The sequence below is a fragment of the Numenius arquata genome, chromosome 15 (genome assembly GCF_964106895.1).
Source record: "Numenius arquata chromosome 15, bNumArq3.hap1.1, whole genome shotgun sequence".
NCBI classification, from domain to species: Eukaryota; Metazoa; Chordata; class Aves; order Charadriiformes; family Scolopacidae; genus Numenius; species Numenius arquata.
In genome coordinates, this window is record NC_133590.1 from 2,527,830 (window position 1) to 2,551,693 (window position 23,864).

A 23,864-nucleotide genomic window follows, 5' to 3' on the forward strand; every position below is an offset into this window, starting at 1 on the left:
ATTTGTGCCTGTCCCTCTGCTGTCACTCCTGCCTGCTCGCTGCCGTAGTTCTACGTGTTCTCCTTGCGTAAGCGGCAGAGTTGATGTCGAAGTGCCCCAAGCAATGATCTGCTGCTGTAAAAAGAAGCCGTGGCTGGAACCATCTTCCATCGGCACAACATTATAGATCCCAAGGACTGCTACCCCAAGATGATTCTGGGGGGCCCTCGAGGCTATTGGTAACGCTGAGCTGCTGCTGAGATGGCGCTTTGCAGCAGGGGTTGCTGAATGCTGCTGTGTTGCGTGGAGCACTTTGGGCTCTGCTTTAGGTGATGAGGCATGAGACAGAAGACCAGAGAGAGCTGGGAGAGCTTGGGAAGGGGGGAGCTCTGGTTTTCACAGGTTCTGGTGTGTTCCAGGTCCTTTAATGAAATTGTGAGGGAGGGATGGAGATATTAAATGCCTTTGGCGGTGTCCCCGGAAAGGGGCTGTGAAGGAACCGGAGTAACTGTGGGGTGGGAGGAGAGGTTCTTTATTGCACTGGGACTCGGGCAAGGCCCAGAGTAGGAATGGCCACGTGAGCTGAGCAGGTGAACAAGTATCGCTGGTCCAGGAAACTCCTCCCGTGACAGGCCTCTGCCTGCGACACTGCTGCCGCCTGTCCTGCCGTGTCTTTTCCACAGCCCGTGTTGGTGGGTCCTGCACTCCAGTAGCTGCTTTTGGGTTCTTCCTGGGTGAAGCCTGGAGCAGAGCTGCAGCCCCATGGTGGTGCCAGCACCGGTGAGAGGATGCAACCTCACGTTTCAGGTGACATTGGTGAACGGGGAAGCTGCAAGTGGGGCTGGCTCTGCTGAGCTCTGCCAGTCAATGGTGCCTCCGCTGTCTGGGGAGGACTATGTGCAGGTGGGTCCTGGAGCTGCCCAGCAGCGAGGCACATTCTAACTGGGGATGCCACCCAGGCTCCAAGGAGGTTCGTGGTTCGGAAGCAGCCCTCACCAGGGGACCTATGCTGGGAGTCTGCACCGGCTCACTTAAAAGTAGGGTTTGTTTGGGTAGGAGCTGTTCAAATATAAACCGGGATGGAAGGACGTGCAGAAACCTAAGCACAGGGGTGGCTGGTGCAGGGTCGAGACAGTAGCTGGTTGGAGGGTGAGTTGCTAAAGCAGCGTTGCTGGGGTTCTCCCTGTGCACGGGGCGCTGTCTGTGCAGCGCGGTTTGTGATGGGCCGTGTTGGTGCCCTGTCGTGGTTTCGGCCGAATTTACCGAAACCAGACCGACAGATGGCCCTTCCCCTCCTCTCTCCCCCCTCCCCCAAAAGAGGAGAGAGGAGAGAAAGAGATAAGGAGATTCAGAAGTTTAGAATGAACTAAACTACTTTAATGAAGAATTAATATTAAAATAAAAATAAAGAAGAAAATAATGAAATAGATACAATATATACAAAACCATATCGAGCTCCCAGGATGACAGTCACGTCACCGGCAGGCACTGGGGAAGTCCCAGACTGGACTCAGCGACGGATGGGAACTGGATTCCAGCTCTGGAGTCAGGAACACACGGATCGGGATCAAAGGCAGAGGAACAGACAGAGTCCTCTCCGGACGTCGGCCATCGCAGGAAGGGGCTGACCCTTTGATCCCTCAGCTTTTACACTGAGCACGGGGCAGATGGGATGGAATACCCCAGTTGGTCAGGTTTGGGTCACCTCTCCTGTCCCCTCCTCCCCACCGATGTGACCCCTCTATGTTTTTTCCATTTCCGACCCTCTAAGGGGGCAAATAACGAAATGGGCTGCCCTTGGTTGTTACAGCAATAAGGATAAGCAAGGGCCTCCCTGCACACCGTTCCTTGGCACGGAGCACAAACATTGGGCTGATCATTCTGAGAACGAGCAGTGTTCTCCACAATATGCCGATAATTTCAGAGCGTTAGAGGAGGCCTAGCCAGGATGTAAAGTTACAGAACAGAAAATTGGTTCGGTTTTACTTCAAACCGGGACATGCCCCCATGGGAGGGCTGTGCTACTGCTACTCCTGAGCTGGCCCGCGGCCCCCGCTCCCTGCCATACAAATGAAGGCAGCTGCATTTGGGTCCCTGCGCTCTGCACCTCACGTTGCGCACGGCCGGCGGTAAGGAAGCGGTTGGGTGTTGGCCTCTTCACCCTATTCTGCAGGCTGTGCCCCTTCAGGCAATGCCCATCAGCGTTGATGCTGTTTGCAGAGGTACCAGAGTCACCAGAGCATCCTTCTGACTGCAGGGAGGACGTCGCACAGCAGCACAAGAGGGAGTTGCTTCCAAGCACATCCCAGGCAGGTAATGGGTGCGAGGAAGGGGGGGATCTTGTTTTCCAAACGTTACAGCTTTCAGTGATGGTGGCAGACGGAGGGAATTCCCAAGGTGAACTACCTAGCTTTCACGTGGCTTCTGCTCGTGGGGGACAGGGAGTGGGCTGCTGGCTGTGGACGCGGTGTGCTTCCTTTGCATGCTGCAGCGTCCCACAACTCGTAGGAGGATCATAAACGTGTGTGTAAATCAGCAGACCAGGCAGTAAAGAGACTGACTGCCCTGCCATCTCCCCGGGCCTGCAAAGATTCCTCCAAGCATCTCTATTAACAACAGGGCTAATTTTTATTGGAAAAGGCAAAATAAATACCGTGAATCTGTGCTGGAGACCTGCCCCCCACCTCAGCCTCTTAGCAGCCTCTGCCTACTGGGTCTTACAGTCGCCATCCCCGTTGTTTGCTGCTTTTATCTTCTTCAGCTCCTTCTGCAGCTGCTCTTCTGCAGCCAGGATCTCCTTCGGCTTCTGATACTGTAGGACAGAGAGAAATGCCCTTAGTGCTCCTGTTCGGCCTCTGCTCCAAGCTGACCAGCTGGGGCCCTCCTTTCTGGAGGCCTTTCTGTTACCACCTGCCTCCGAAGCCCCTTTGGCGAGGTGGTGCCATCACGCCAGGGACGTTTGCAAAGATCTGGAGTGTCTTTTAGAGTGCAAGTAAAACTTTCCAGTTGGATGTGGAGCCCTGGCCCCCACCAACCCCTCTGGAACATCCCGGCGAGCTGTGTCACGCGGGTCCCTGGTGTGCTCACCCATTGTATGCTCCCACGCGTTATATGCGTTTTTAAAAAAGGTAGGCAGAGGAGTTGCAGTTCTGTTCTCCCTTCGGAGCCCCCTTGCCCAGCTGCAGTTTAGTGTGGTTTAGTGGACGCAGGTGCTTTTTGGCAAAGGCTAGTAGTGCCTGCAGCAAACAGAAGCTCAGAAGGACTCAAGGTGCTCCTCTTTCCTCTGCACGTGTCCCCCCCAGCTCTGCTGCGGGGTTTCCCTCAGAGGGGGTGCTCTCTGGGAGCTGACTTTTAAGGAGACAAGCACCCGCCCCCCAAAAGCACCTCTCTGCCGCTGTCTGCTCCTTGCAAAAACACATGGCCGCTTTGCTGTCTCTCGCTTCCCCCATGCGTGTGGAAGAGTGTTCTCTCCGTGTGTCCTCTCTGACAGAAACCAGCCGGTGATTTTTATTTATTTTTTTTTAATTTTTTTTTAAGACTGCAAGACCTCTAAGTGCAGCAGGTCCTTGGACTCTTTAACAGTTATACACCGAGACAAGAAACTTGCTGTCACTGGGAGTAGAAGCTTGCTCAGGACTACGGGAGGGGATATATGGGGAAAAAATGGCACGACGGACACTCTTTCACTTGCAAGTCACCTTGAGCAGCCAGCAGGGCCCCTCCTGTGGCCCGGGCTGTCCTGGCGAGTGTCAGCACGCCCGGTGTAACCTGAAACTCCCACCGACTGTGTGACACAGAAGGGGGCTCATCAGTGACCCTCGGCAGATCTCCCTGCTCTGCCTCATTTCCCCACGCGTAAGAATTTTTAACTTCTTTTTGGACATAAAGAGAAGGGCAAAGTGCTGTTCTGTGGGGCTAAAACCTCACCGTGATGATCAGGGTGTTGTTGGCATGGGTGAAGCTCAGAGCAGCTGCGTCCAAAGGGAGCTGGTATCGGTCCAGGTCAGGGATAGAGAACTTTTTGTAGTACCTACAAATGAGAGAGGAGATGGAAATGAGCAAGGTGGGGTTCCTATTCCCCTGCTAGCAGTGCCGGGCTACGGAGTGCTGTTCTACAAGGTGTAGATGAGGATAACAGACCTCTCAGGGTTGGCAGGAGGACCCGGTGCCATGTTGAGTGCCTGCTGGTGCCCCCAGGCTGGCAGGAGCCCTGGAAACAAACCTCCAAAGTGGAAAACGGAGCTGGCAGAGTCCTGAAGGGCTTAAGTGTGTGAGTAGGCTTGGTGCCTCCAGCTTGCCCTCGAGTGGTGCCAGACATGGTTAGGGCCAGACTACTCAGTCCTACCAAGAGGTGTCCCTTATCTTTGTCCCTGCTCACGGCCTCTCATTCCTTCTAAGCACCAGCTTCCATTAGCTCTTGTCAAAACAGCTGTCAGAGCCCTTGTGCCCTGTGACTTCCCTGAGTGGTGCACCGTTTTGTGTTGCAGTCCTTCTTAAACCCATATTTTTGGCCTCTTGCTGTCATTCCGAGATCACTTCCTCCTTTGGTGGCCCAGTGGTGCTCAGGCATGACCCTGGGCACAGAGCTCCAGGTGTAAGCTACCCACAGTCACCCGCGCCTCTGCTCTGCAGTGTCTCCGTGCAGCCCCCGTGGTGGCTGTGGTGCTCCCCTGCACTCTCAGCTCCCCCGGCTGCCTCTTTGCCTGGTCTCTATCCCAGTTTCCCAATCACCACTCGCATCCAAGCAGAGGACAGGGAGATTTTTGCCAGCTCCTTATCCAGCCTGTGTCTCTCCACCGACCATACCTTGGCGTTTGCTAAGTATGAAGGGAAAGGGATCTGTTTCAGAGAGAACTGTAGCAGTTATAAGCTGTCTAGGCAGCTAAAAGATTTCCTAAGACTTTGCGGCCAGAACCTCATAGACCTGTGTCTGTGTTCGCCTGAGACCTTTCTTTCTTGGCCGTGCATCTGCTGCTTCTCTCTGGGGCTGCACCAAATACAGTAGTTGGTGGTCCTGTGCTCGCGTAGAGGCACAGTTGGGTTCTTAATCTCTTCCAGCACTCTCATGGGCAATCCCCTCCAAGGAATTGTCCTGTAGCTGGTACTAAGATGCCCAGAGCAGGGCGGGAACAGGCGGTGGCTGCTGTCATGCCATGAGGGGTTCTTCTCCGTTCGGCTGGCTGTGCGTGAGGCTTGGCCTCTCTAGCTACCTCTGCCCAAATTGCAGTTTATTTTCCAAGTCAGGGTGAAAACAGCTACAAAGGGCAAATGGCTCTCCTGGTGCAGTGGGAGGAATGTACACAGCTTGTTACCGCGGGGCTCAAACCCTTCTGTGTTGTCACTGCTGTCGGTATTTGGAAAAGGTGGCAGACATGGATAATAAGGGAGATGTCAAAGGTTAAACAGCAGAGATTAGATGAACACAAAGACATGTTAAGGAAGTGTTAACTTCTTACCGATTAGACAAAAAAAAAAAAAAAAGCAGTACACAGAAAAAAACCACTGTTTCAAAGGGCCTTGGGAGTCATCAATGAAACAGCAGCATTCTGCTGCCCCAGGACTAAGGAGAAGGGGGGAAGAATGGCTTTGGCTGGCCTCAAACTAAAATCTGTGACAAGATCAAAGGAAACCAGATCTGCCTGGCCACCCCCTCCTCCTCCTAACGTTACCACTGCCTCTTGCTACAATAATTGAATCAGGTTTGGCGTTTGGGGAGGTGGCTTTCTGGGTTTGTTTTTAGAGTTTAGTTTAATGGATTTATTTTACAGCAAGAGGTTTTAAGCAAATCCCACTTGAGCAGCCCTTGCCGTGGCCAGAGGGAACGGGATTGACTGGTGGAAGTGAAGAGCTCCTGTCTGGGCTGGGGAGGTAGCTGATGGGCGGTTATCCCTGAGGAGGCAGGCAGATTCTCTGCCCTCGCCTCTCACCCCATGGCCAAGGGCAGTACTGCACTCTGAGCCTGGGTCCTGGCCCGAGATCCACTGTGCGTATGTGAAGTCACCTCGATTATTTTCCTACTGGAAACCCACTTTTTGTCAGCCGGTGGGGAAAACTGCTACTGGTATGCTGAGAATTTAGAGCTGAGCTACTCAGTAGTGACTTGGCAACCCATCCCATTGCTTGTGCCTCTGGCTGGCGGTCAGCAGAGCTCTGTTGCTCAGAAGCAGCGTGGCTGACTTCCAAGGGCTGGAGAGGCTCCGAGGCTTCCTTTCTCTCCTGTAGCGATGCGTGCTCTCTGTGGACTCCGTGCCTTTGTTGCTATCTTGGAATTAGCTGCTGAGTGGTGTCTTGCCCTGGCCAAGACCCAGGAGAAATGATATAAGATATCTCGGAGCCTGTAATAAGTGTTCTGGTGCTGGAGTCTGTCCCTTCTCCCTACTGACAGCAAAGTCATTCTTGTCCCCAATGAGGAGACTTTCAGCTTTAATTCCAAAAGTCCTTAGCTTTCATATGCAGGTCATGAGCCACTTTCAGGTCCTTTAACCCTCTCTAGTCTATGAGTGTGTAGGAGTCGACTGCTTGTGGCGGGAGACTACTGTTTTCCTGAGGGTGGGACAAAAATGCTTGAAGTCAGGTAGGGCACGGGTGAAGCCTCAGTGGTACACTATAACCTTACAGCACCTACACAGCCAAGGAAGTTGCTACTATTAGAAGGACTGGGAGTAGATAAGCTTGTCTGTGATAGTGTGTGGTTGGACTTAGGCTCACATACTCCCTTCCTGTCCTAGCTCCATGGGTACCCACATGTGGCTGATGGGAATCTCATTCATCTTTGCTACGTAAGTCTCCCTACTGAAGTGCCACTCTTTTACGAACCTCTCTGCATGGATTCAGGCCAGCCTCTTTCTCTATTAGAGCTGTAATTGCTCGCTGCTTTCATGGGGCAGGCTCTCCCGTCCTCCCGCCTAGCCTCCTCCTGCGTTTGAGCGTCCAGGTGTGCTTGTGTGCAGAGCTCAAACATCCCCTTGCCACCCCCTCTGATGTGGTAAACCCTCGCCTGAAGACTTGCGGATTCTGTGATCTGAAAGGCGTTCAGCAAAGCGGAGCAGTTCTTTGCCAACAGCACCACCTACAGCCAGCTACAAAGAGGGGCTTAAAGAGAGCAGGGGGCCGACTGGGAACCACCGGCGTTGATTTCACCCATGAATCTGATCCTTCTCTGTTCTCAGCAGTGTTGGGGAGGGAAGGCAAGCAGAGAGCAGCCTGCCCAGTTTTCTACACTGGTGTATTATCCCAGTTTGTAAATAGTTTTCACTTATCTTCCAATATCCTTCCTTGTTCTGCCAATACTTGCTCCTTGCTATCTCTTCCCAGTACTGCTGCTCATCCTGGCTTATCTCACTGAGGCTGTAAATGCTCTGGAGCACAATGTGTCCCCCGTTCGCTGAGAGAGGCCGTCTACTGGCACAGTATAAGATGATGTTTCACAGCTTCCCCCCCGTCCTCCCACATCTCAAATTTCTGTTGGCAGAATATTGTGGTGCTTCCTTTCTAAATTCAGTCTGGCTTTTTTTCTTGCTACCTCCAGGCCATGGCATCGCATTGTGACGACGGCTTTACGCAGGGGAATGTGTCTGCCAGTGTGCCCATGACTTTATTGTCCCTGTTGAATCCTACAGCTCCATGCATTTTGAGATACAATGACTAGATCAAAGTATCGTGTCGGGGCAGGGAAAAGATGGGATGCCCTAGCTTGAAAAGCTCTGCAAGGCTCTGACTTTATTTTTCTAAGGGAGTGACATTTGACAGGGCAAGAACAGAGCAAACACCATGCTGTTAGAACTGTAAGATTAGTTTGCAAAGGCCAGCACAGAGCTTGAGGGGCTCTACCATAAATGCATCTGGGGTAGCTGGGACTGGAAATTGGACAGCAGGAAACATGCAACTGTGAGGTGGGGACCCTCAGCCCTACACGCTAGGAACTGAAGGGAAGAGAGGACAACCTCCCCACGCGATCACTAGCCTGCCCTCTGTGCCAGCCCACCCCAAGGGATTGTCAGCACTGGCAGTGCTGTCCTTACTGACTTCTTGTTGGTGGTCCGGATGATGCAGCAGCGCTGCTCCTTCTCCACAGAGACGCTGTAGACCTCCTTGGGGTAGGGCAGGTTACGGATCCGCCACTGGAAGCTGGTCAGGGTATCCTTCCTCACGAAGACAGGCTACAGCAAACAAGTACCTTTAGCAAGGCCTCTTCAGCTGCCTCCTCTCTTCCCTGTCCCCTTCTTCCTGTACTACCCCAAGAGGCTCCACAGGGGAGTAGCTCTTGTCACACTGGAGCATTAGAGAGTAACTCAGGAAAGTGCCTGAGTATCCCTTTCCTAGAGCCGGTGCTGCTCTGCCTTTACCCAGGGCACTGCCTGCTCTGCCTTTACCCAGGGCACTGCCTGCTCTGCTTGTAGGAGGCTGAAAGTGTTCAGTGAGAGAGTCTTGCGGTTACAGGGTTACAGGGAAACCGTGCCTTTTCCTCACTGGCAACCAAATACTGAGCTCTGCCTGCCCTAGGGACCTGCTGCATTCAGGCCTGGCTCTGCCCCATTTTGCTGTGCAGGGCTGTGCTTGTGTTTCGGGTCTGTAGAAAAGATGATGAGAGACTAAAACCTCTGCCCCCTAAGCTAGTGGCACATGAAGACGAGACAGGCTGTGCTATGTTAAGGAGTAGCCTGCAACTTGCTGCCTGTGTCAGCCTTTCATTCTCATTGTCCCTGCTTTCCACCCACTGACTTGTCCTGACGCTGCCCTTCCTTTCAGCCTACTTTTCTAAAAGCCCCAACAGCGGTCGGCCAACACAGCAGTACGGTTCCTCTGTTCAAGGAAGCTACAAATCTTTTGAAGACCCCAAAAGAACCTAAGCTGTGCCATTTTTCTACCCAGCCCTACACCTTCAGGATGATTTGTAGCAGGGTCCTGGGCAAGGTAAGGCTGTCTCTTGGGGCTGTGAGTTACGTGTGGTATCTATCAACTACTGCTGTAAGCACAAGACTAGGTAGTTTAAGGTGCAGTTGTGCCTGCAGATCCTCACGTACGTTGGAGCTGCTTTCCTTTATAAGCTCTGATTCCAGTGCTCCCAGCAGCGGTGAGGTTGGCTCTCCCACTTCAACCTGCCACTTGCCAGAGCCCCCGAGGGTATTCTTCTCTCGCCATTTTCTACCTGTGGAAGGGAGAAGAAGGGTTTTCATTATTGTGCTCTGTAAGCATTATTGTGCTCTTCCAGCACATGGCTGCCAAAGCTGCCCAGCACACTGAGATGATATGGAGATACACATCTTAATTCCAGTCCTTTCCACTTTGGTGTGAGTGGATCTGTGAGCTGGCCTATTCCTGAAGTCGGAAATCATGTACCAAGCGCCTCTCTTTTTTGCTACTTGGTGCTGAAGCCATGGTGGGGTTGCAGCAGGTGCCATGCTGCAGCTGATGTGGTTTTGGACAAGAGCCATAACCAACATCTTGCGTTTGCGGTTGCGGAAGCCACCTAAAAAGCATATTTCACCCCAGCATGTGCTACAGACCTGGTGCCTTGCTAGGCAAGATGGCAAACCCATTTAGTCTGTCATGATAAGTGAGCTGTTTGGCAGAGACCCCGGGCTAAAACAAGGTCTGCTCTGCTGCAGAAGTCAGAGAGCCCCCGGGCCCAAACTGAACCATAATTATGTCCCTATGAAATTCAGTATGGATATCCCCAGAATATTTAAGGGTGATTTCTTCCTGACCTCTCAGCACCCCAAGCCTGCGAGTGCAGACCCGCAGCCATCCTTCCCCGGCCCACGTCTGCCTGGGCCCAGCTGAGAGCACCACTTACTCACTAACTGACCGGTCTTCACGTCGTACTCTTCCGCCATCTCCTTCCCATCCTCAAACAGGTAGTGGATCTTCCGCTTCCCTGGAGGCAAGGCAAGTGGTGAGGGTAAATGGGAGTACACCTGTCCCTGGGTGTATGGCCGTGTTCCCTTGTCTGGGGCCCCGTCCCCCCCTCTCTGGGGCCGTGTCTCCGCGTTGGTGGCCCAGTGGCCTTTTCTGGGGCTCTGTCCCGAGCGCAGGGCCGTCCCCGGCATCGCTCCGTCCCCCCTCCCGCTCGCTGCAGGGTCCCCAAAACACGCCGGGTCGGGGGGAAGGATGGGGCTATCCCGTCCCGCCGCCGTTACCGTCCTGCACCAGCGCTGTCTTGCTGGCGGCCCGCAGCCTCTCCAGCCAGCTCGGCACCGCCATGGCGGCCGGGCCCGTCACCAGGGCGACGCGGACACTTCCGGCCGCCACCCGGAAGGACTTCCCGCCCCCCCGGCCCCGGTCCCGGCCTGTAGGTGAGCGCGGCCCCGCGGCTGGGTCCTGTCCCGGGGCCCGTCGCCCCCCGGCTGTGGGGGGAAGCCCCAGCATCCCGTCGGGTTTGGGGGGACCCTTCCCCTCCTGGCGGCTGGGGTCGCGGGGTGCTTCGGCTGGTGCGGGGGGTTTCGGCCCTCTCGCCTCCCCTCCTCAGGCCGGGGGGTGGGGGGCGTCCTCCCCCGGGCTCGGGCCCAGCCGCGGGGTTTGGGGGGAGTTGTTTCCTGCCCCCGGGGTTTTGGTGCCGCTAGCCCCGGGGCGAGCTGGGTTGGTGGCCTTGAAGCCTTCGTGGCCTGAGGACGCGAACGGGGCAAGCCTGCTACCTGGTGTGTGTGTTTTGGTTTAGATGAGTTAAAATAGTACTTAGAAAAACACTCTTCCAAGTCCTGTAAAGGACTTAGGTGCCTAGAAGCCTGTGGGGGTGTGAGGTGGGGTTTTTTTTCTTTGTAAAATAGAAAGTATTACTCTTTTGAGAGGCGTTGTTTTGGTCAAAATGTCCTGAAAACAGAAAAGTTTCTGTGAAGCTGAGTTTTAGAAAGGTAGGAGGGTTTCTTCTCCCCTGAGAAGAAGCAAGGACCTGAGTCCAGCTCTGGGTTGTTCTTCCCTAGGATTGTGTTTAATGCTTGGCCAAGAAGGTGACCACAGGGAGAAGACATGGCCAGGTGGGACCGTTTGCAGCTCTTCCAGGCTTAATGTGGTTGGTTTTTGCTGGCTTGTGTGTGAGAAACCTCTAAGCAAAACAAGAAGTACTGCACAGGGAGGAAAGCAAGGTGGTGGTGATTTATCTCTGCAGCCAGGTGGAAGGTGCTGTTGGGATATTGGGAATTTCGGGGTTTTGTTCGGGCTATGGAAAACCAAACTTCCTGGTAGCCTGGGCCTGTAGTTAAAGCTCTAAAGTTTGCCTTTTCAAGGCTTGTGATGGTGAAGCCGCAGCTGTAACTGTGTTGGACTCGGCTGGTTAATCTTTACTAATCTGTTATTTCCAGCTGAAGCAGGGTTGGGGCTTTTCCTCCCGTGCTGTATGAAACACTTGGTGTTAATCAGCTGCTTTGTCTCTTCTTGCTGGCGACTGGATTTCAGCCCTGGCAGGAGAGGCGTTTCCTCTCCCTCTTTGTGGGAGCGTGCTTAAGAAATGTCTGGGAAATAAAGTTGTTTCTGTTGGCTGGGCAGGAAGCAGCTCCAAATGTTGAAGTAGTTGAATACTTTCTATTATAAGAACCCAGGTTTGGTAGTTTCTAAGACACTCAAGCAGGGTCTTCTTAAGTGGCTTTTCTAGTGCTCTCTAACTTAAATTTTTCTGACCTTGTGGGTTGAAATTCTTGTTTCCAGGTGCCTCCATCAGGGCAAGCATTTTTGGAAGGCAACAACAAAAAACCCCAAACCAACAAAGTCAGTGAGCAAAATGAGTGAATCTGAAGTTGTGATTCTATAACGGTGCTCTCAGCAGCTTCCCTCTTCCTTACTGGTATTCAGCAGTTGCAGCTAAACTTCCTGCCAGGCCTATGGAGCCACAAGGGATTGTCAAAGCCTTTCCCAAGAGGAAGAAGGTGAGGGATGACTTGGGGAAAAGCGTCCCTCCAAAGATCCCCAAAGAGGAAGGAGCAGAGATACCTGAGGGTAAGTCCTGCATGCCTGTGACGTGGAATATAATACTTCTACTCCAGCTTGTTAACTAGGGGTGCTGTTCCCCCAAAGGCTTTTTCTGGCCCCCAAGTGTGTTTTCTGTAGAGGCCATGGCCAGGTTGCTTTGGCATACCCAGCTGGTGCCCTCCAAATACTGCCTGTCACTGCTGGTGCCATCAAGTCCTATGTGAGATACGTAGCCCAGTTGGTTTGGGACACCGTTTCTCTTGCCAGTGAGCTCCTGCCCCTGTGTTTTCCTCAGCAGAGTGGCTGAAACCCGTTGCCGCCTACGTGTTGCAAGCTGGCATCGGCCAAGCCAGGGCAGAGATCTTCCACAAGCAGATTGTCCAGAATGGGGGTGTTGTACACAACCAGCTCTCCTCAGAGGTGACGCACGTCATTGTGGCTGAAGACATGGACTGTGATCGAGCCTTTCGGCTCCTTAAATTAACCGAACTACCTTCAGGGTTGCAGCTAGTGAAGGCATCCTGGCTAAGTGCTTGCATCAGAGACCAGAAGCTGCTGAGTACTGCTGGCTATGGGGTCTTTATCCCTCGCAGGTATGCAAATCCCACACTGTAATTCCTTTCTACAGCGCTTCTATCCTAAGCTAAACAGCACTAAAATCCGACCTCTGCTCAGAATCTCAGACTGCAACTCCTTGCAGCTCCTGTGGGCATGACTCAGCGTCACTTCCATGTACAGACTGTGAAATTTAGTGATTTTGTGACCGGTTGCCATTCTGTGGGGTAGCAAAACATGGAGTAGGGCCCATAAGTGCTAAGAGCAGTCCTATCACTTGCTGCAGGTGCTAAAGGCACCTCTTCCTAATCTGTCAATGATAGCAAGGAGACTTCTTTCAAAAATGCTGAGGATTAAATGCTGTTTCTTACTTCTTGCGGATGAAAGGTAGAGAGAGAATTGACAACTAGGCACAAGAGGATATAAGGAATGGAGCAGCAGGCAGCCATAGGTTAGGATTGAAATGTTTTGGCAAAGTTTTAGAGGAAAAAGTCTAAGCGTGAGGTAAATAGGAGTGGAAGTTGCAGGTCAGCAAGCTGGATGGAAATTGAGCCAAAACCAGAGTAATTAACATGTGAGAGTACAATTCATATGGGTTGTTTGCTCCATCCCAAAACATGCAGAAGGATTTCTCCATCAAACTTCTGGGGGCTGAGAAGTACTCCTTATCCTATACTGAGGCATCTGGTCCATGGCAGGTACCTGGAGGAGGGAAGACTGCAGAAAGAGCAGCAGCAGGTCCTGGGCAGTGAAGAGATCCAGCCTCCAGCAGAGGAGGGAGCAGTGAAACCAAATACTGAAGCGCAGGTTGGGAATTCCTTGCAGCGAGGCCTGGGCACCCTTGGACACCAGCAGCTGGCTGAGGTGAGGCTTCCCACACCAGCCCTTCTCCTTGTGAACAGATCCTGCATGCTGTTTTCCCTGGCTAAGAGCATCCCTGCAGGGATACAATGCCAGATTTTCTCAGCAAAGGGAAGGCATTTGGATGTTTCAGTGGGTTGGTGCTGGCAGTCTCAGGCTGTGGACATGGTTACTGCTTCTCTTTGTCCCTTTTAGGTGTTAAAAGTAAAAACAACTCCCTTTAAATTCCTGTCCCCATCAGAACATTTCCAGCTGAAGCAGTCCTGGTGCTCTGGTCAGGCCAAGTCTCACTCTAGTGATCATATTTCCCCTGCGTCCTTTTGAGGAGTATTCCCTGGCTGAGAATATCTCGCTCTCAGGAAGCTGTCTCTGATATTTCATCCCATGTTCCTCCCTGAGCCATACTGACCCATTCTCCACTCCTTGGCAAGCGCCCTTGGTCAGACACATGTGCGGTGGATCAAGTTGCCACTTGAACGATTATGGTGGTGTGCTTAAAATATCTGTGTTGGGTTATTAGTGGCCTCTGCTGTGAGTCAGCTTCTCCAACCTGCTGTTAAATTTCTTTCCTTTCTCTGTATTTTTGCTCAAGTTTGCTGAATTCTTTTTGGGCAGTGGCATTATTCAAATCTATCTGTAGCAAAGTTATCCCAGGCCTCTTAGAGCAGTAGCTGCCTTGTAATGCTGGCATCTGTTTTCTAACACGGTCCCAAAGTTTGTTTCGCAAAACCCCGTAGTTATTCCCTAACTGGCAGCTCATTGAGGGCTCCTTTGTTTTAGGCTTTCTTTTGAGTACGTGTGGGGGGGAACTTTTCTCCCTAGACTTAGTATCCAGTGTGTTGTAGGCAGAGTTGGCTGCTTCTTAAATGCATCGCCTTTGTGGTTACTCCATCTTTCCTCATTTTTTGTAACTCTAATTTAGTGGCAATCGTTATTAACAAATCTCACACTTAACGGGAGATCTTTTGTTGTGTTATGGATCCTGTGGCATCTGCCCTGCTTTCTGCTCACGTTTACTTTGGGTGGTCAGACAACCCTCAGTTTGAAGCCTTATTGCCTTTTTTTCTTTTAAATCCCCTCCAGCGATGATATATCCTGTTAGTCTGTGCACAAAAGCAGTATTTGTAGACACTTCAGCAAAATCTCTTGTCCCAAGCTTTGTGAGTTTGGGAAGGAGAAGACAACCCACGGGATGTGCTTTAAAGCCAGTACCAACCACTTTTAAGACCCAGCTACAACAGCGAAGCTGAAATCTCAGCTCTAGAAGTAGTCTCCATTTGAGCACAGAGTGTTTCCTAGCTTGTGTGAGTTTTTTTTTTTTCCTCTGGGACATGATGAGTGTGCCAGGGTTTCGCATTGAACAGGGGCTACTCTGGGAGTTCTGTGTTTGGATGTAAACTCCCGTGAGGAAACCCTGTTTCCAGTCAGACTGTAGCAACCACTGTGTGACTGGCATCTGGATGCAGTAGTTTTCTGCGGGGCAGCCTTTGCAAGCGGTGCCAGTTACTCGCTGGCTGAACCCTGGGGCTGTTGCCTCAGGCTGCCTTCCCCCCTCTCAGGTGGCCTATTCCCCCATCTACTGGATTTCAGCTGCTATTCCGGCTCCTGCGCTGTGCTGCAAACAAACCATGCCTGTCCCAGTCTCGCCCAGCTCTAGCAAGGTAGCTGCTGTAGGATCCTGGAGTGTCTTAGAAGCTAGTGGGACTGGTTGTTTTTGCACATATGGTTGTGAAGAGTCTGTCAGCTTTGGTGAAGCAGAGAGACAGGGGTTTATGTGCTGTTTCACCTGTGTGACACTGCTAGCTGAGAAGATGGGAATTACGTGCTCCAGCTACCGAGTTGTTTGTGTTGTGGTTGGATAACATGCTACTTAAATGCTTTTAAGGGGCTTACTAACTGATCTGAACACTCTGGGGTTTTGCTGCTCTTAGAGGGAACAGTGTCGTAAGGGAGTTGCGTTGCAGCAGTTTCGAGGCAAACAAAACTGCTTTAGTCTATCAAATCCTCAGTCTGACCCAGTTTTCAGAGTTATAAAACGACATTACAAAAGGGAAACAGCCTGCCTCTTCTGCCTAAAGATTTCAGCTCTGTGCCTTACAGGAATTATATCTCCAGAACTCTTTAGCCAGTAGAACCGGAGGTTGTAAGGATAGGGCTCTGACGTAGTTAGGCTGATGCTCTGCAGAAACAGGACTTGTGCGCTGCGTGTAATTGCTAGGCTGATCTCAAACAGCCCTGTGGCGTTCAGGGTTACTTCCATAGCACAGCAGCTCGTGGATCTTTGTGGACTCCTGTGTTTATACATCAGGAGAGAGGGGGACCCCAGTGAGTAAAGCGGTCTACAAAGCCTCTGTGCGGTTTCCCACTTCTATCCGCTTTTGTTCAGTTACCTGAAGCCAGGGCTCATTGTTTCTTAAGTCCACACAGAGGCATCCTAATGCTGGGGGTATCAGCGAATGTATACATTGGTTCTTTCTTCTGTCACTGTGGAATGTGGAGTCCTTTGTGTCCTTTCCTTCCTCCCCTTTTTCTCTTGCAGATAGCCATGGGGGAAAATGGGGGGGGGTTGTAATCTACTACCCTGTTAAGATTTTGTGTCTGTAACGTGAAAACAGACTTCAGTGCCTGTCTCCTGTCATCTGCATCATGGGGCTGAAGGTGCAGAGTCTGAATGCAGGGCATGTGTCTATGCAACCACCAGACCAGAGAAAGGTTTCCCAGTGAGAGCAGGGAGCAAGGATCTCCCCGAGCCAGGGATTTCAGCATTGTCATACCGTGCTGCTGGCAGCGGTTGCTCACTTAACCAGTGTCTTACCTCAGTTAGGTCTCAGGGGCTTGGCTATAGGAGGGGTGTGTGTGCTTGGATCACAGGTGGACAGCAGGGTCTGGTCTCCTGTGCTTGGTGAGATGTGCACGTAGCTTCAAGGGGTACATCTATAGCTTGGGTCATGAAGAGCCCTGGTGTGCCTGTAACCAACAGATTCCAGAGATGGCAATTTGAGCACTGCATGCCCTGGAGGTTGGTTAGTGCTCTGGCTTCCTGCTCTCAGGAGCAGCTTGTGCCAAAGGGACATATGTGAGGCACGCATTTATTCTCACATGGCTGCTTTTCTACCTCTCCCTAAAGAAAGTCTCTGATGATGAAGACAGCGAAGGAGAAGATGCTAGTGTCACCCAGGGAGATCTGGAAGCGTTGATTTCTGGCCGCTACCCTGTGAAATCATCAGAGGAGACCAGTGACAGCTCTTCTACAGTGGCTCAGCCTACCAGCAAGTGGGTTTGTGCCCATTCCTCTAACAGCAAGAAGGAGAATCACAACCAGTGCATTACAGAGAAGCTGGAAGTGCTGGCAAAGGCCTATTCTGTCCAGGGGGACCAGTGGAGAGCTCTGGGCTACTCCAAAGCCATCAATGCACTCAAGAGCTACCACAAACCAGTCACCTCCTACCAGGTAAAAAAAAATATCTGCCTTCTCAGTCTGGTGGAGCAAGGAAATAGACCCAGCATCCTAGCTCTGTTTTGAGCCAGATTCCTTTTTCTTCTTGTATATGGAATAGCCTCTCTTCGGGCCTTGGCAATTTCCTCCTGTGGGAGGGTTTTGTTGGAAGTTGTGCAGCATGTACGAGTTGTATTTGTTGACCACCTGTGATGTTTTTAGGTGAGCAGGAAAGGGAAGTCTGGGTCTTTTAGGGCCAGATCTGAGCCCCCGTGAGATAAATGCCTTGTCCAGGCTCAGTGCAGGGACATTTTCACCTTCCTCTTAAGCATCAGCAACTGCCAGCATTTGAGATAGTAGCTAAAACTGACTGGATCTAGGCCTGATTGGCTGTGACAGTCCATCAGTGTTTCAGTCGTGTTCTGCATGCTTGTCCTTTTCCACTTGGCATTGAATTGATGCAGCTTATGTGAGCCTGGCCTAGAGAAGAGAGCAGCGGTCAGAACTAGTCCTGCCACTCGTCAGTCACTGATCAAACCAGGCTCTGAGTGGGTACAGCTCCCCAGCTTGTCTGTAGCCTTCGCTTTTCCAGTAGTGGCTCTGTTTTGTTGCTAGGAAGCCTGTAAAATCCCTGGGATTGGGAAGCGAATGGCAGAGAAGATCGTGGAGATCTTGGAGAGTGGGCACCTGCGCAAGCTGGATCACATCAGTGAGAGTGTGCCTGTGCTGGAGTTGTTTTCCAACATCTGGGGAGCAGGGGTCAAGACAGCTCAGATGTGGTACCAGCAGGTAAGTTTAGTCCCTTACACAACAGGTTCTCAGACTGGGGTTTGAAGACTGCTTCTGAGTGCAGGAGAATTACTTTCACAAATAGTTTGCGATTGCCAATATCCACAGGTGGGATTTGAGTCTGGTGTTACAGGAGGAGCTGTGAGGTTGAGTACCGTTGTGGGTGTCCCACTGGGGAGAATGGAGCGCACCCGGCTGAGACTTGAGTTTGGGTGTAGGACAGGCGACAGATACATGCAACAGGAGGAGTTGGGGACACACTGCCTCTTCCATTAGCATTGCTGCTTGGAGCTCATCTCACACTGTTCACTGCAAGGACACTGCTCAGAGCTAGGCTTGAGCCAGGACATCTTGGCCATGAAATGGCTCCTGATCCAGTTGCTGGCCTGTTGGCCTGGCTGGCTCCTGTAGCTGTCAGAGCAGCCATCCACCTTGTCTGGCAGTTGTAAAACTGATGTTAAAGTAATTGTGCCAACATGAGCAACTCAGGCCACTAGGTGGTCTCCTTCTTTAAAAGTCACGTGTTTCCCAAGCACAGCTAATGAAGCCTGGCTTCCTGGAGTGTTTGGTTTGTGACTGGAGTCTTCGCTTAAGTTGTCTTAAAAATATGGTTGTGTTCACATTGTAGGCTTTCCCTCATTGGGATACTCTGGGTGTTGTTCCTTTACCTTCATCCCTTTGTTTTCCTTCAAGCTGTAGGAACACAGTGCCTTAAGAAGAGTAGTCTTCTGTCAGGTTTAGTTAAGATTTGGTCGCTGTGGGGTGGAGATTAGAGGTGTGTGTGGGCAGTGGGATTGCCTAAATCCCTTCTTTTAGGAACCAGGCTCAAGTGTGATCTCAGAAGCTGTGACTGGCTCGGACTTGAGACAGGTTAAATACAATCTCCCCAAATCTTAGTTGAAAGTATTTGAAGAGCAAGGTCTCAGTAGATGTTTGAGTATCATCATATGGCCTGCACTAGGGTTTCCGGACGCTGGATGATATCCGCACCAAGGCGACTCTCACCAGCCAGCAAGCTGTGGGGCTGAAGCACTACACGGATTTCCTGGAGCGCATGCCTCGGGAGGAAGCTGCAGAAATAGAACAGACCGTGAGTAGCTTGACCCTGGGTCCTCAGAGTGGAGTACCTGCTGGGACCTAACAGGAGGGTGGATGCTGTGGAAATGTCCCTCGCTGTTATAGCTGAGCTCATCAGCCTCTCCTCTGAGCAGGGGCAGTGCTTGGGGGACCCTTTTTGGACATGGGCACACAAGACACCTTACTTTGCCCTGTAGGAGGGTTCAGTTTGAGTGCCTGGCGAGGAGGATAGTTCACAGGTGTCTGTTCTACACACTGCTTTGAAAAAGGCTGCGTGTGACATGGTGGGATGAGCAGGTTCCCAACTCCTCTTTCCTGCCTCTCCTCTTCTCTGAGATGTCTCCCTGGTGCTGCTTCTCCAAAGGAAGCTGTGAGCACCCTGTGAGCTGGTTGTCAGTGGGAGGACAGAGTGTGGATACCCTTGCTGAAAGCAAAGGGGATCCAGGTTGCAGATGGGTGCTGCTTGCTCTAGTAGGCCATGGCACTCCAGGATTATGGAATGCTAAGCCGGTGTACCCTAATGTGAGCAGAGAGCTTGGGGGACACACCGTCATTGCTACCCCTGTGCTCTCTGATCACCATGGAAGCAGCAGCCAGCATGACCCTGTCACTCGGCCACAGGGCCTGGCCACGAAGAATACCCTCCTGCCAGGCTCCTGCTGGGGTGTCAGTCCCGTGTGCCGGATTAGCCATTTTGGTGGTGAGTGGTCCCTTTCCCAAGCAGGCTGGGTCGAGGAGCTGGCTCTTGGGGGTGGGTCTATTGTTATCTTGATGGGATTACTGCACTCCCCTCCATACACACACACACACATCTGATCCAGGCCCAGGAGAGAGAATGAGGGATTAGTCACTGTCTGTGCTGCCTGTCACAGTGAGATCTGAGGAGCTTTTAGGCTCTTGGGTGGGGCTGGGAGTTTTCTAGAAATCTTCATTTAAAGCCAGAAGGGGGGTAAGGACGCCAGAGGAGGGCTTGCTCCGCATGAGAAAGGCTTGTGGCTTCTTGGAGCACCTCTGGGGCAAAGGTTAATGGGTTTATCTCTTGCTAATGAAGGATGATCCCCAAGAGTGACAAGGGGCTGTGGGCATGGACACTGCCTTCCTGAACCCCAGCCTCTGTGATGGCCTCGTCACTGGGAATTGCTGAGCCCCTAATTATTTGCTGCCAGCAGGGTGATTGGCACAATCAGACCAAGAATACTTTATTCCTGTCCAAGGACTTGGGAGCTTTTCTTAAGCATTTATTGAATGAAGCCATCAGAATTAGCACTGTCTGCACAAAACAGGATCTGGGGTCCAGCCTGGAGGTGGCTGCATTAGGGGAAGTTCTGATTATATGTGTTTGATTGCTGGCAGCAGCATGTTGGCATCCATTCCATCTAAGAACGCTGTGACACTTGTTGTTTTTCGGGGTTAGGAAGCCCAGCTCTCCTGCAAAGGCAGAGCTCGTGGCAGGAGTGGACTCCAAGGGACACTTGCAGGTTTTCTGCTGTCTTGGGTCCTGCTGGGGAGACTCTCCATGAGCCCATCTCTGCTTCTAAAACAGGACCTCTGACCATCTCATGTTGAACTGGTTCTCGTTGTGGGCAGAGCTGGTGAACTTTGCCCTCCTGGCCCACAGCAGAGCTGAAAAACTTCTCGGAAACCAAAAGCTCTAACAGGTTATGCTGTCCTTTGCCACCTCAGCATTGCTGCATCTTCCTGCTTGTCCCAACTCAGCTCCAGCCCAGTGCCCTCAAGAGCACTGCTGGATCATTGTATTGTGTGGCAGTGTGCTGGGCATTTGCAGGACTGGGTGGAGGCCACCCTGGCTCACGTGGCTTCTGAGAGCAGGTCAGCCTCCTTGGTGGGGCAGTTTGCCATGCCTGCCAAGTGTCTGCTCTGCATGGAGACCCTGGAGATGCAGGACAGGCCACAAGGCAGACAGAAGGTTCTCTGCTGTCTTGATGGAAAGGGCATGAAGAGACTGGTCTGTGACTCCTCATCCCTCTTTCTCTTCTTGAAGGTCAGACAAGCTGCCCTGGCCCTGAAGCCTGGGCTCGTGTGTGTGGCATGTGGCTCCTACCGTCGGGGGAAGCCCACCTGTGGAGATGTGGATGTGCTGGTCACTCACCCAGATGGGCAGTCTCACCGTGGGGTGTTCAGCAAGCTGCTTGACAGCCTCCACAGGAGCGGTAAGAGGGCTGGAAACTGGCACATGGTGTTTGAAGCTGTTCTTAGCATGGCCAAGGCGAGGAGGCGATGAGGTGAAGGGCCTTCATTGAAGGACGGGTGATTGGTTTTCCCAAGAACAGGGCAACGTGTATGTCCTTAGAGTGCTGCCCTTGGTCTTGGCCCTACTCCAGTGGCAGCTCTGCAGCCGATGTTAAGGAGGGAGTATTGCTGCAGCTCAGCGTAGCTTTCCCCCTCTTCTCCGCACTGGCGAGGCCACAACTGGAATACTGCGTCCAGTTCTGGGCTCCCCAGTTCAAGAGGGACAGGGAACCACTGGAGAGAGTCCATCTTAGGGGAACAAAGATGATGGAGGGATTGGAGCATCTCCCTGATGAGGAAAGGCTGAGAGAGCTGGGACTCTTTAGCCTGGAGAAGAGAAGGCTGAGGGGAGACCTTATCAATGCTTCCAAGTATCTAAAGGGTGGGTTGAAGGAGGATGGAGCCAGACTCTTTCCAGTGGTTCCCAGTGACAGGACGAGGGGCAACGGGCACAAGTTCCATTCCATATGGAACTTCAATAGGAAGTTCCATTCAAATAGGAGGAAAAACTTCTTTATGGTGAGGGTGCCAGAGCCCTGGAACAGGCTGCCCAGGGAGGGTGTGGAGTCCCCTTCTCTGGGGATTTTCAAGACCCGCCTGGATGCAGCCCTGAGTGATGTGCTCTGGGCAACCCTGCTTTAGCAGGGGAGTTGGACTAGAGGATCTCCAGAGGTCCCTTCCAACTCTGACAATTCTGTGATTCAGTGATTCTCCTGTCTGGTTGAGGCTGGGTTGCCCTCAGGGTCCCACAGCACATTATGAGACACCTCAGCTGCTGTCTGGATAGTGGGGAGTTTTGGGTGGGAACGTCAGTCTCTACCGTTCACCTCCTCTCTGCCTGTTCTTTCCCCCCAGGCTTCCTTACAGATGACCTGGTGAGTCAGGAGGACAATGGAGATCAGAAGAAGTACCTCGGGGTGTGCTGCCTCCCCGGGCCAGCCCAGCGTCACCGCCGGCTTGACATCATCGTGGTCCCTTACAGTGAGTTTGCCTGTGCCCTGCTCTACTTCACTGGCTCAGCTCACTTCAACCGCTCCATGCGGGCCCTGGCCAAGACCAAAGGCATGAGCCTCTCCGAGCATGCCCTCAGCTCAGCTGTGGTGCGAGGCCGTGGAGGTGTCAAGGTGGCATCTGGCCATATTCTACCTACCCCTACAGAGAGAGATGTCTTCATTCAGCTGGGGCTGCCATACCGGGAGCCCTCAGAACGGGACTGGTGACAGCTGGTCCTCACCCAGCACCCTGGGCCCACTGCTGTGCTGCTGTTTTGAAGGGTGCTGGTTTCCCCAGTGCTGCTCTCTGGTGACTGCAGACTGAGGAACATATCACAGCAAACTGGGGCTCCTCGCTGATGCAGGGCCCTGTTGCCAGCAGAGCTGTGTGGCTTCACCCAGCAGAGGCCATGGGCTGAGACCACGCTGGAAGCGCTGCCTGATGTTACACACAGCCTCTTGTGTCATAGCTCTTCTGCAGCCCTTGGCTACCAAATGGGCTTGCTGCCCATCGCTACCCTGGCCCTGCTCTCCCCAGGGAAGCTTCAGAAGGCTGGGCTGCAGAGCCTTGTGGTCCAGCTCCTCCCAGTGCTTGGGAACAGGGGAAGTGGGATTCGTCTTCCTTTGTGTCTGAGGACAGTTGCCCAAAATCTGTGGCCCAAACTGTGTACGAAGGCAGCCAGGGCCTGGCTTGGCCCTGGAACAGACCTTCCCCCTTCTCACTGCTGCTAGCAGTAGCTACTGCGGGAATCATGAAGGGTCCCCCTGTGCTGCTGCTGTGTCCTCCCTCCATCTGAGCTTACTTGTGACCTCTGGTGGGTCCCTCCTGCATGGGGCTGGGCTGCTGTGACTGCCACCAGCTTCCCCTGGTGCCAGATAAGCTTTGAAGGAGCTGCAGGGACCCGATGTGCTGTTTTGGCTCGCTCTGAGCCCATTGCGTGCTGTGAATCCCCCTGGTCTGGCCCCAAGGGCTCCTTTCCTCTCAGTGCAAGAGATGAGTGGACCTTGTGGCTCAGGGGAGCTGTGCTCAGGAAGGGTTTGAATGTGATGGCACTGAATGTAATCCGGCGTGGCTGTGTGTGCGCAGGGGGCACGGAGGCAGAGAGAAACACCAGATAGTTTAGTTCTAATTTGGGTGAAGCAAAGCTTTCCCTTTGTACGAGTGTAAGCCATGGAGTCATCTGGTCTTTGATCAGAGTGTATGTCTGTGCCATATTTGAGTATACACGTACACGCGTCCTGGCCCTATCAGCTCCATGGGAGCCATTTTTATTTCTTGGGAAACCTCAACTACTTTGATATTCTAGAGATGAATGTCCCAGAGACTTTCAGTGCTCTGTCTCCGTTACGGGTGTTGCAGTGGTTCCTCCCGGCAAAGGTGCTGCTCGGCAGCATCAGCTGCCAGGAAGGCCAGATTGGGTGTTTCTGTGCCAGGACCCTGGGGCTCCCTCTGGCCGGTCTCTGGGCCTGGCCTGGCCTCCTCCTCCCTTGTCTGCTGGGGGTCCTGCCACCCCCGCTCTGCACTCTGCTGTGTCTTTGTCACGTGCGGTGACAAGCTGTGCGTTTGCTGCCAGGGCAGGCACAAGGGTATTAAACCTGGTGGGTTTGCACAGTTTCTTGCTGCACCGTCAGCCGTGGCTGCGGGGCACCAGCAGTGGGGCTGGGGTGTTTGCTGGGCACACCTTGACCCCAACAGTGTCATTTGTCAGCCCAGCCTTTCTGCTGAACACCTGATGGAAATGAATGTCTTCTGGTATGTCTCGGTGCTTTGAAATGTGAAGTGTAATAAATCCTTTCATTCTTTTTCCTTCTCATCTCTGTCTTTTTGCTCTCTCCCTCTTGGGACTCCTCCCTCTGGGTGACCAGGGTCCCTCTTGTGCTGGCCCATCTCTCCTTGCTCTCAGTATAGGCAAGGAGAAGGCAGCAGAGACCTTCACACTGTTGGATCACCGCTTCCGGCTCTCAGAGCAGGGAGTTGCTGGCCACCATCCTGCCATGGCAGAGTGGGACCTGGCTCTATCCCA

At 52.6% G+C, this 23,864-nt stretch overlaps 2 protein-coding genes across 6 annotated transcripts; one reads left to right on the forward strand and one right to left on the reverse strand.

Annotated features, from left to right (window-relative positions):
- Positions 1-1,338: 1,338 nt before the first annotated feature.
- DPCD (deleted in primary ciliary dyskinesia homolog (mouse)) lies at positions 1,339-10,206 on the reverse strand. Of its 4 annotated transcripts, XM_074159247.1 has the most exons (7): positions 10,119-10,182; positions 9,776-9,856; positions 9,003-9,127; positions 8,005-8,138; positions 4,260-4,266; positions 3,907-3,966; positions 2,687-2,791 (listed from the first exon to the last, which is right to left on the reverse strand). In XM_074159247.1, exons 1-7 carry the CDS (start codon positions 10,180-10,182, stop codon positions 2,687-2,689), a joined length of 576 nt encoding a protein of 191 aa, XP_074015348.1. The 4 variants fall into 4 exon arrangements, with proteins under 4 accessions (XP_074015347.1, XP_074015346.1, XP_074015349.1 ...); XM_074159246.1 differs by lacking the exon at positions 4,260-4,266 and having other exon boundaries at positions 1,339-2,791; positions 3,907-4,009; positions 10,119-10,206; XM_074159245.1 differs by lacking the exon at positions 4,260-4,266 and having other exon boundaries at positions 2,591-2,791; positions 3,907-4,009; positions 9,776-9,874.
- On the forward strand, positions 2,187-23,654 carry POLL (DNA polymerase lambda). Of its 2 annotated transcripts, XM_074159242.1 has the most exons (9): positions 2,187-2,292; positions 11,764-11,907; positions 12,176-12,473; positions 13,134-13,299; positions 16,424-16,747; positions 17,348-17,521; positions 18,483-18,611; positions 20,601-20,769; positions 21,704-23,654. In XM_074159242.1, exons 1-9 carry the CDS (start codon positions 2,187-2,189, stop codon positions 22,066-22,068), a joined length of 1,875 nt encoding a protein of 624 aa, XP_074015343.1. In that variant the 3' UTR covers positions 22,069-23,654. The 2 variants fall into 2 exon arrangements, with proteins under 2 accessions (XP_074015343.1, XP_074015345.1); XM_074159244.1 differs by lacking the exon at positions 2,187-2,292 and having other exon boundaries at positions 11,684-11,907.
- The last annotated feature ends 210 nt before the right edge of the window (positions 23,655-23,864 follow it).

Bases quoted from the DNA above. Each gene is read 5' to 3' on its own strand.
- POLL (XM_074159242.1), top strand. From the start codon at position 2,187: ATGCTGTTTGCAGAGGTACCAGAGTCACCAGAGCATCCTTCTGACTGC. The intron at 11,908-12,175 runs GTAAGTCCTGCA...TGTTTTCCTCAG, and splicing joins AGGAGCAGAGATACCTGAGG to CAGAGTGGCTGAAACCCGTT. The intron at 17,522-18,482 runs GTAAGTTTAGTC...GGCCTGCACTAG, and splicing joins CTCAGATGTGGTACCAGCAG to GGTTTCCGGACGCTGGATGA.
- DPCD (XM_074159248.1), bottom strand. From the start codon at position 10,028: ATGCCGGGGACGGCCCTGCGCTCGGGACAGAGCCCCAGAAAAGGCCAC. The intron at 9,128-9,775 runs GTAAGTGGTGCT...TCCCTTCCACAG, and splicing joins GAAGACCGGTCAGTTAGTGA to GTAGAAAATGGCGAGAGAAG. The intron at 4,010-8,004 runs GTCAGTAAGGAC...TCTCATTTGTAG, and splicing joins ATCCGGACCACCAACAAGAA to GTACTACAAAAAGTTCTCTA.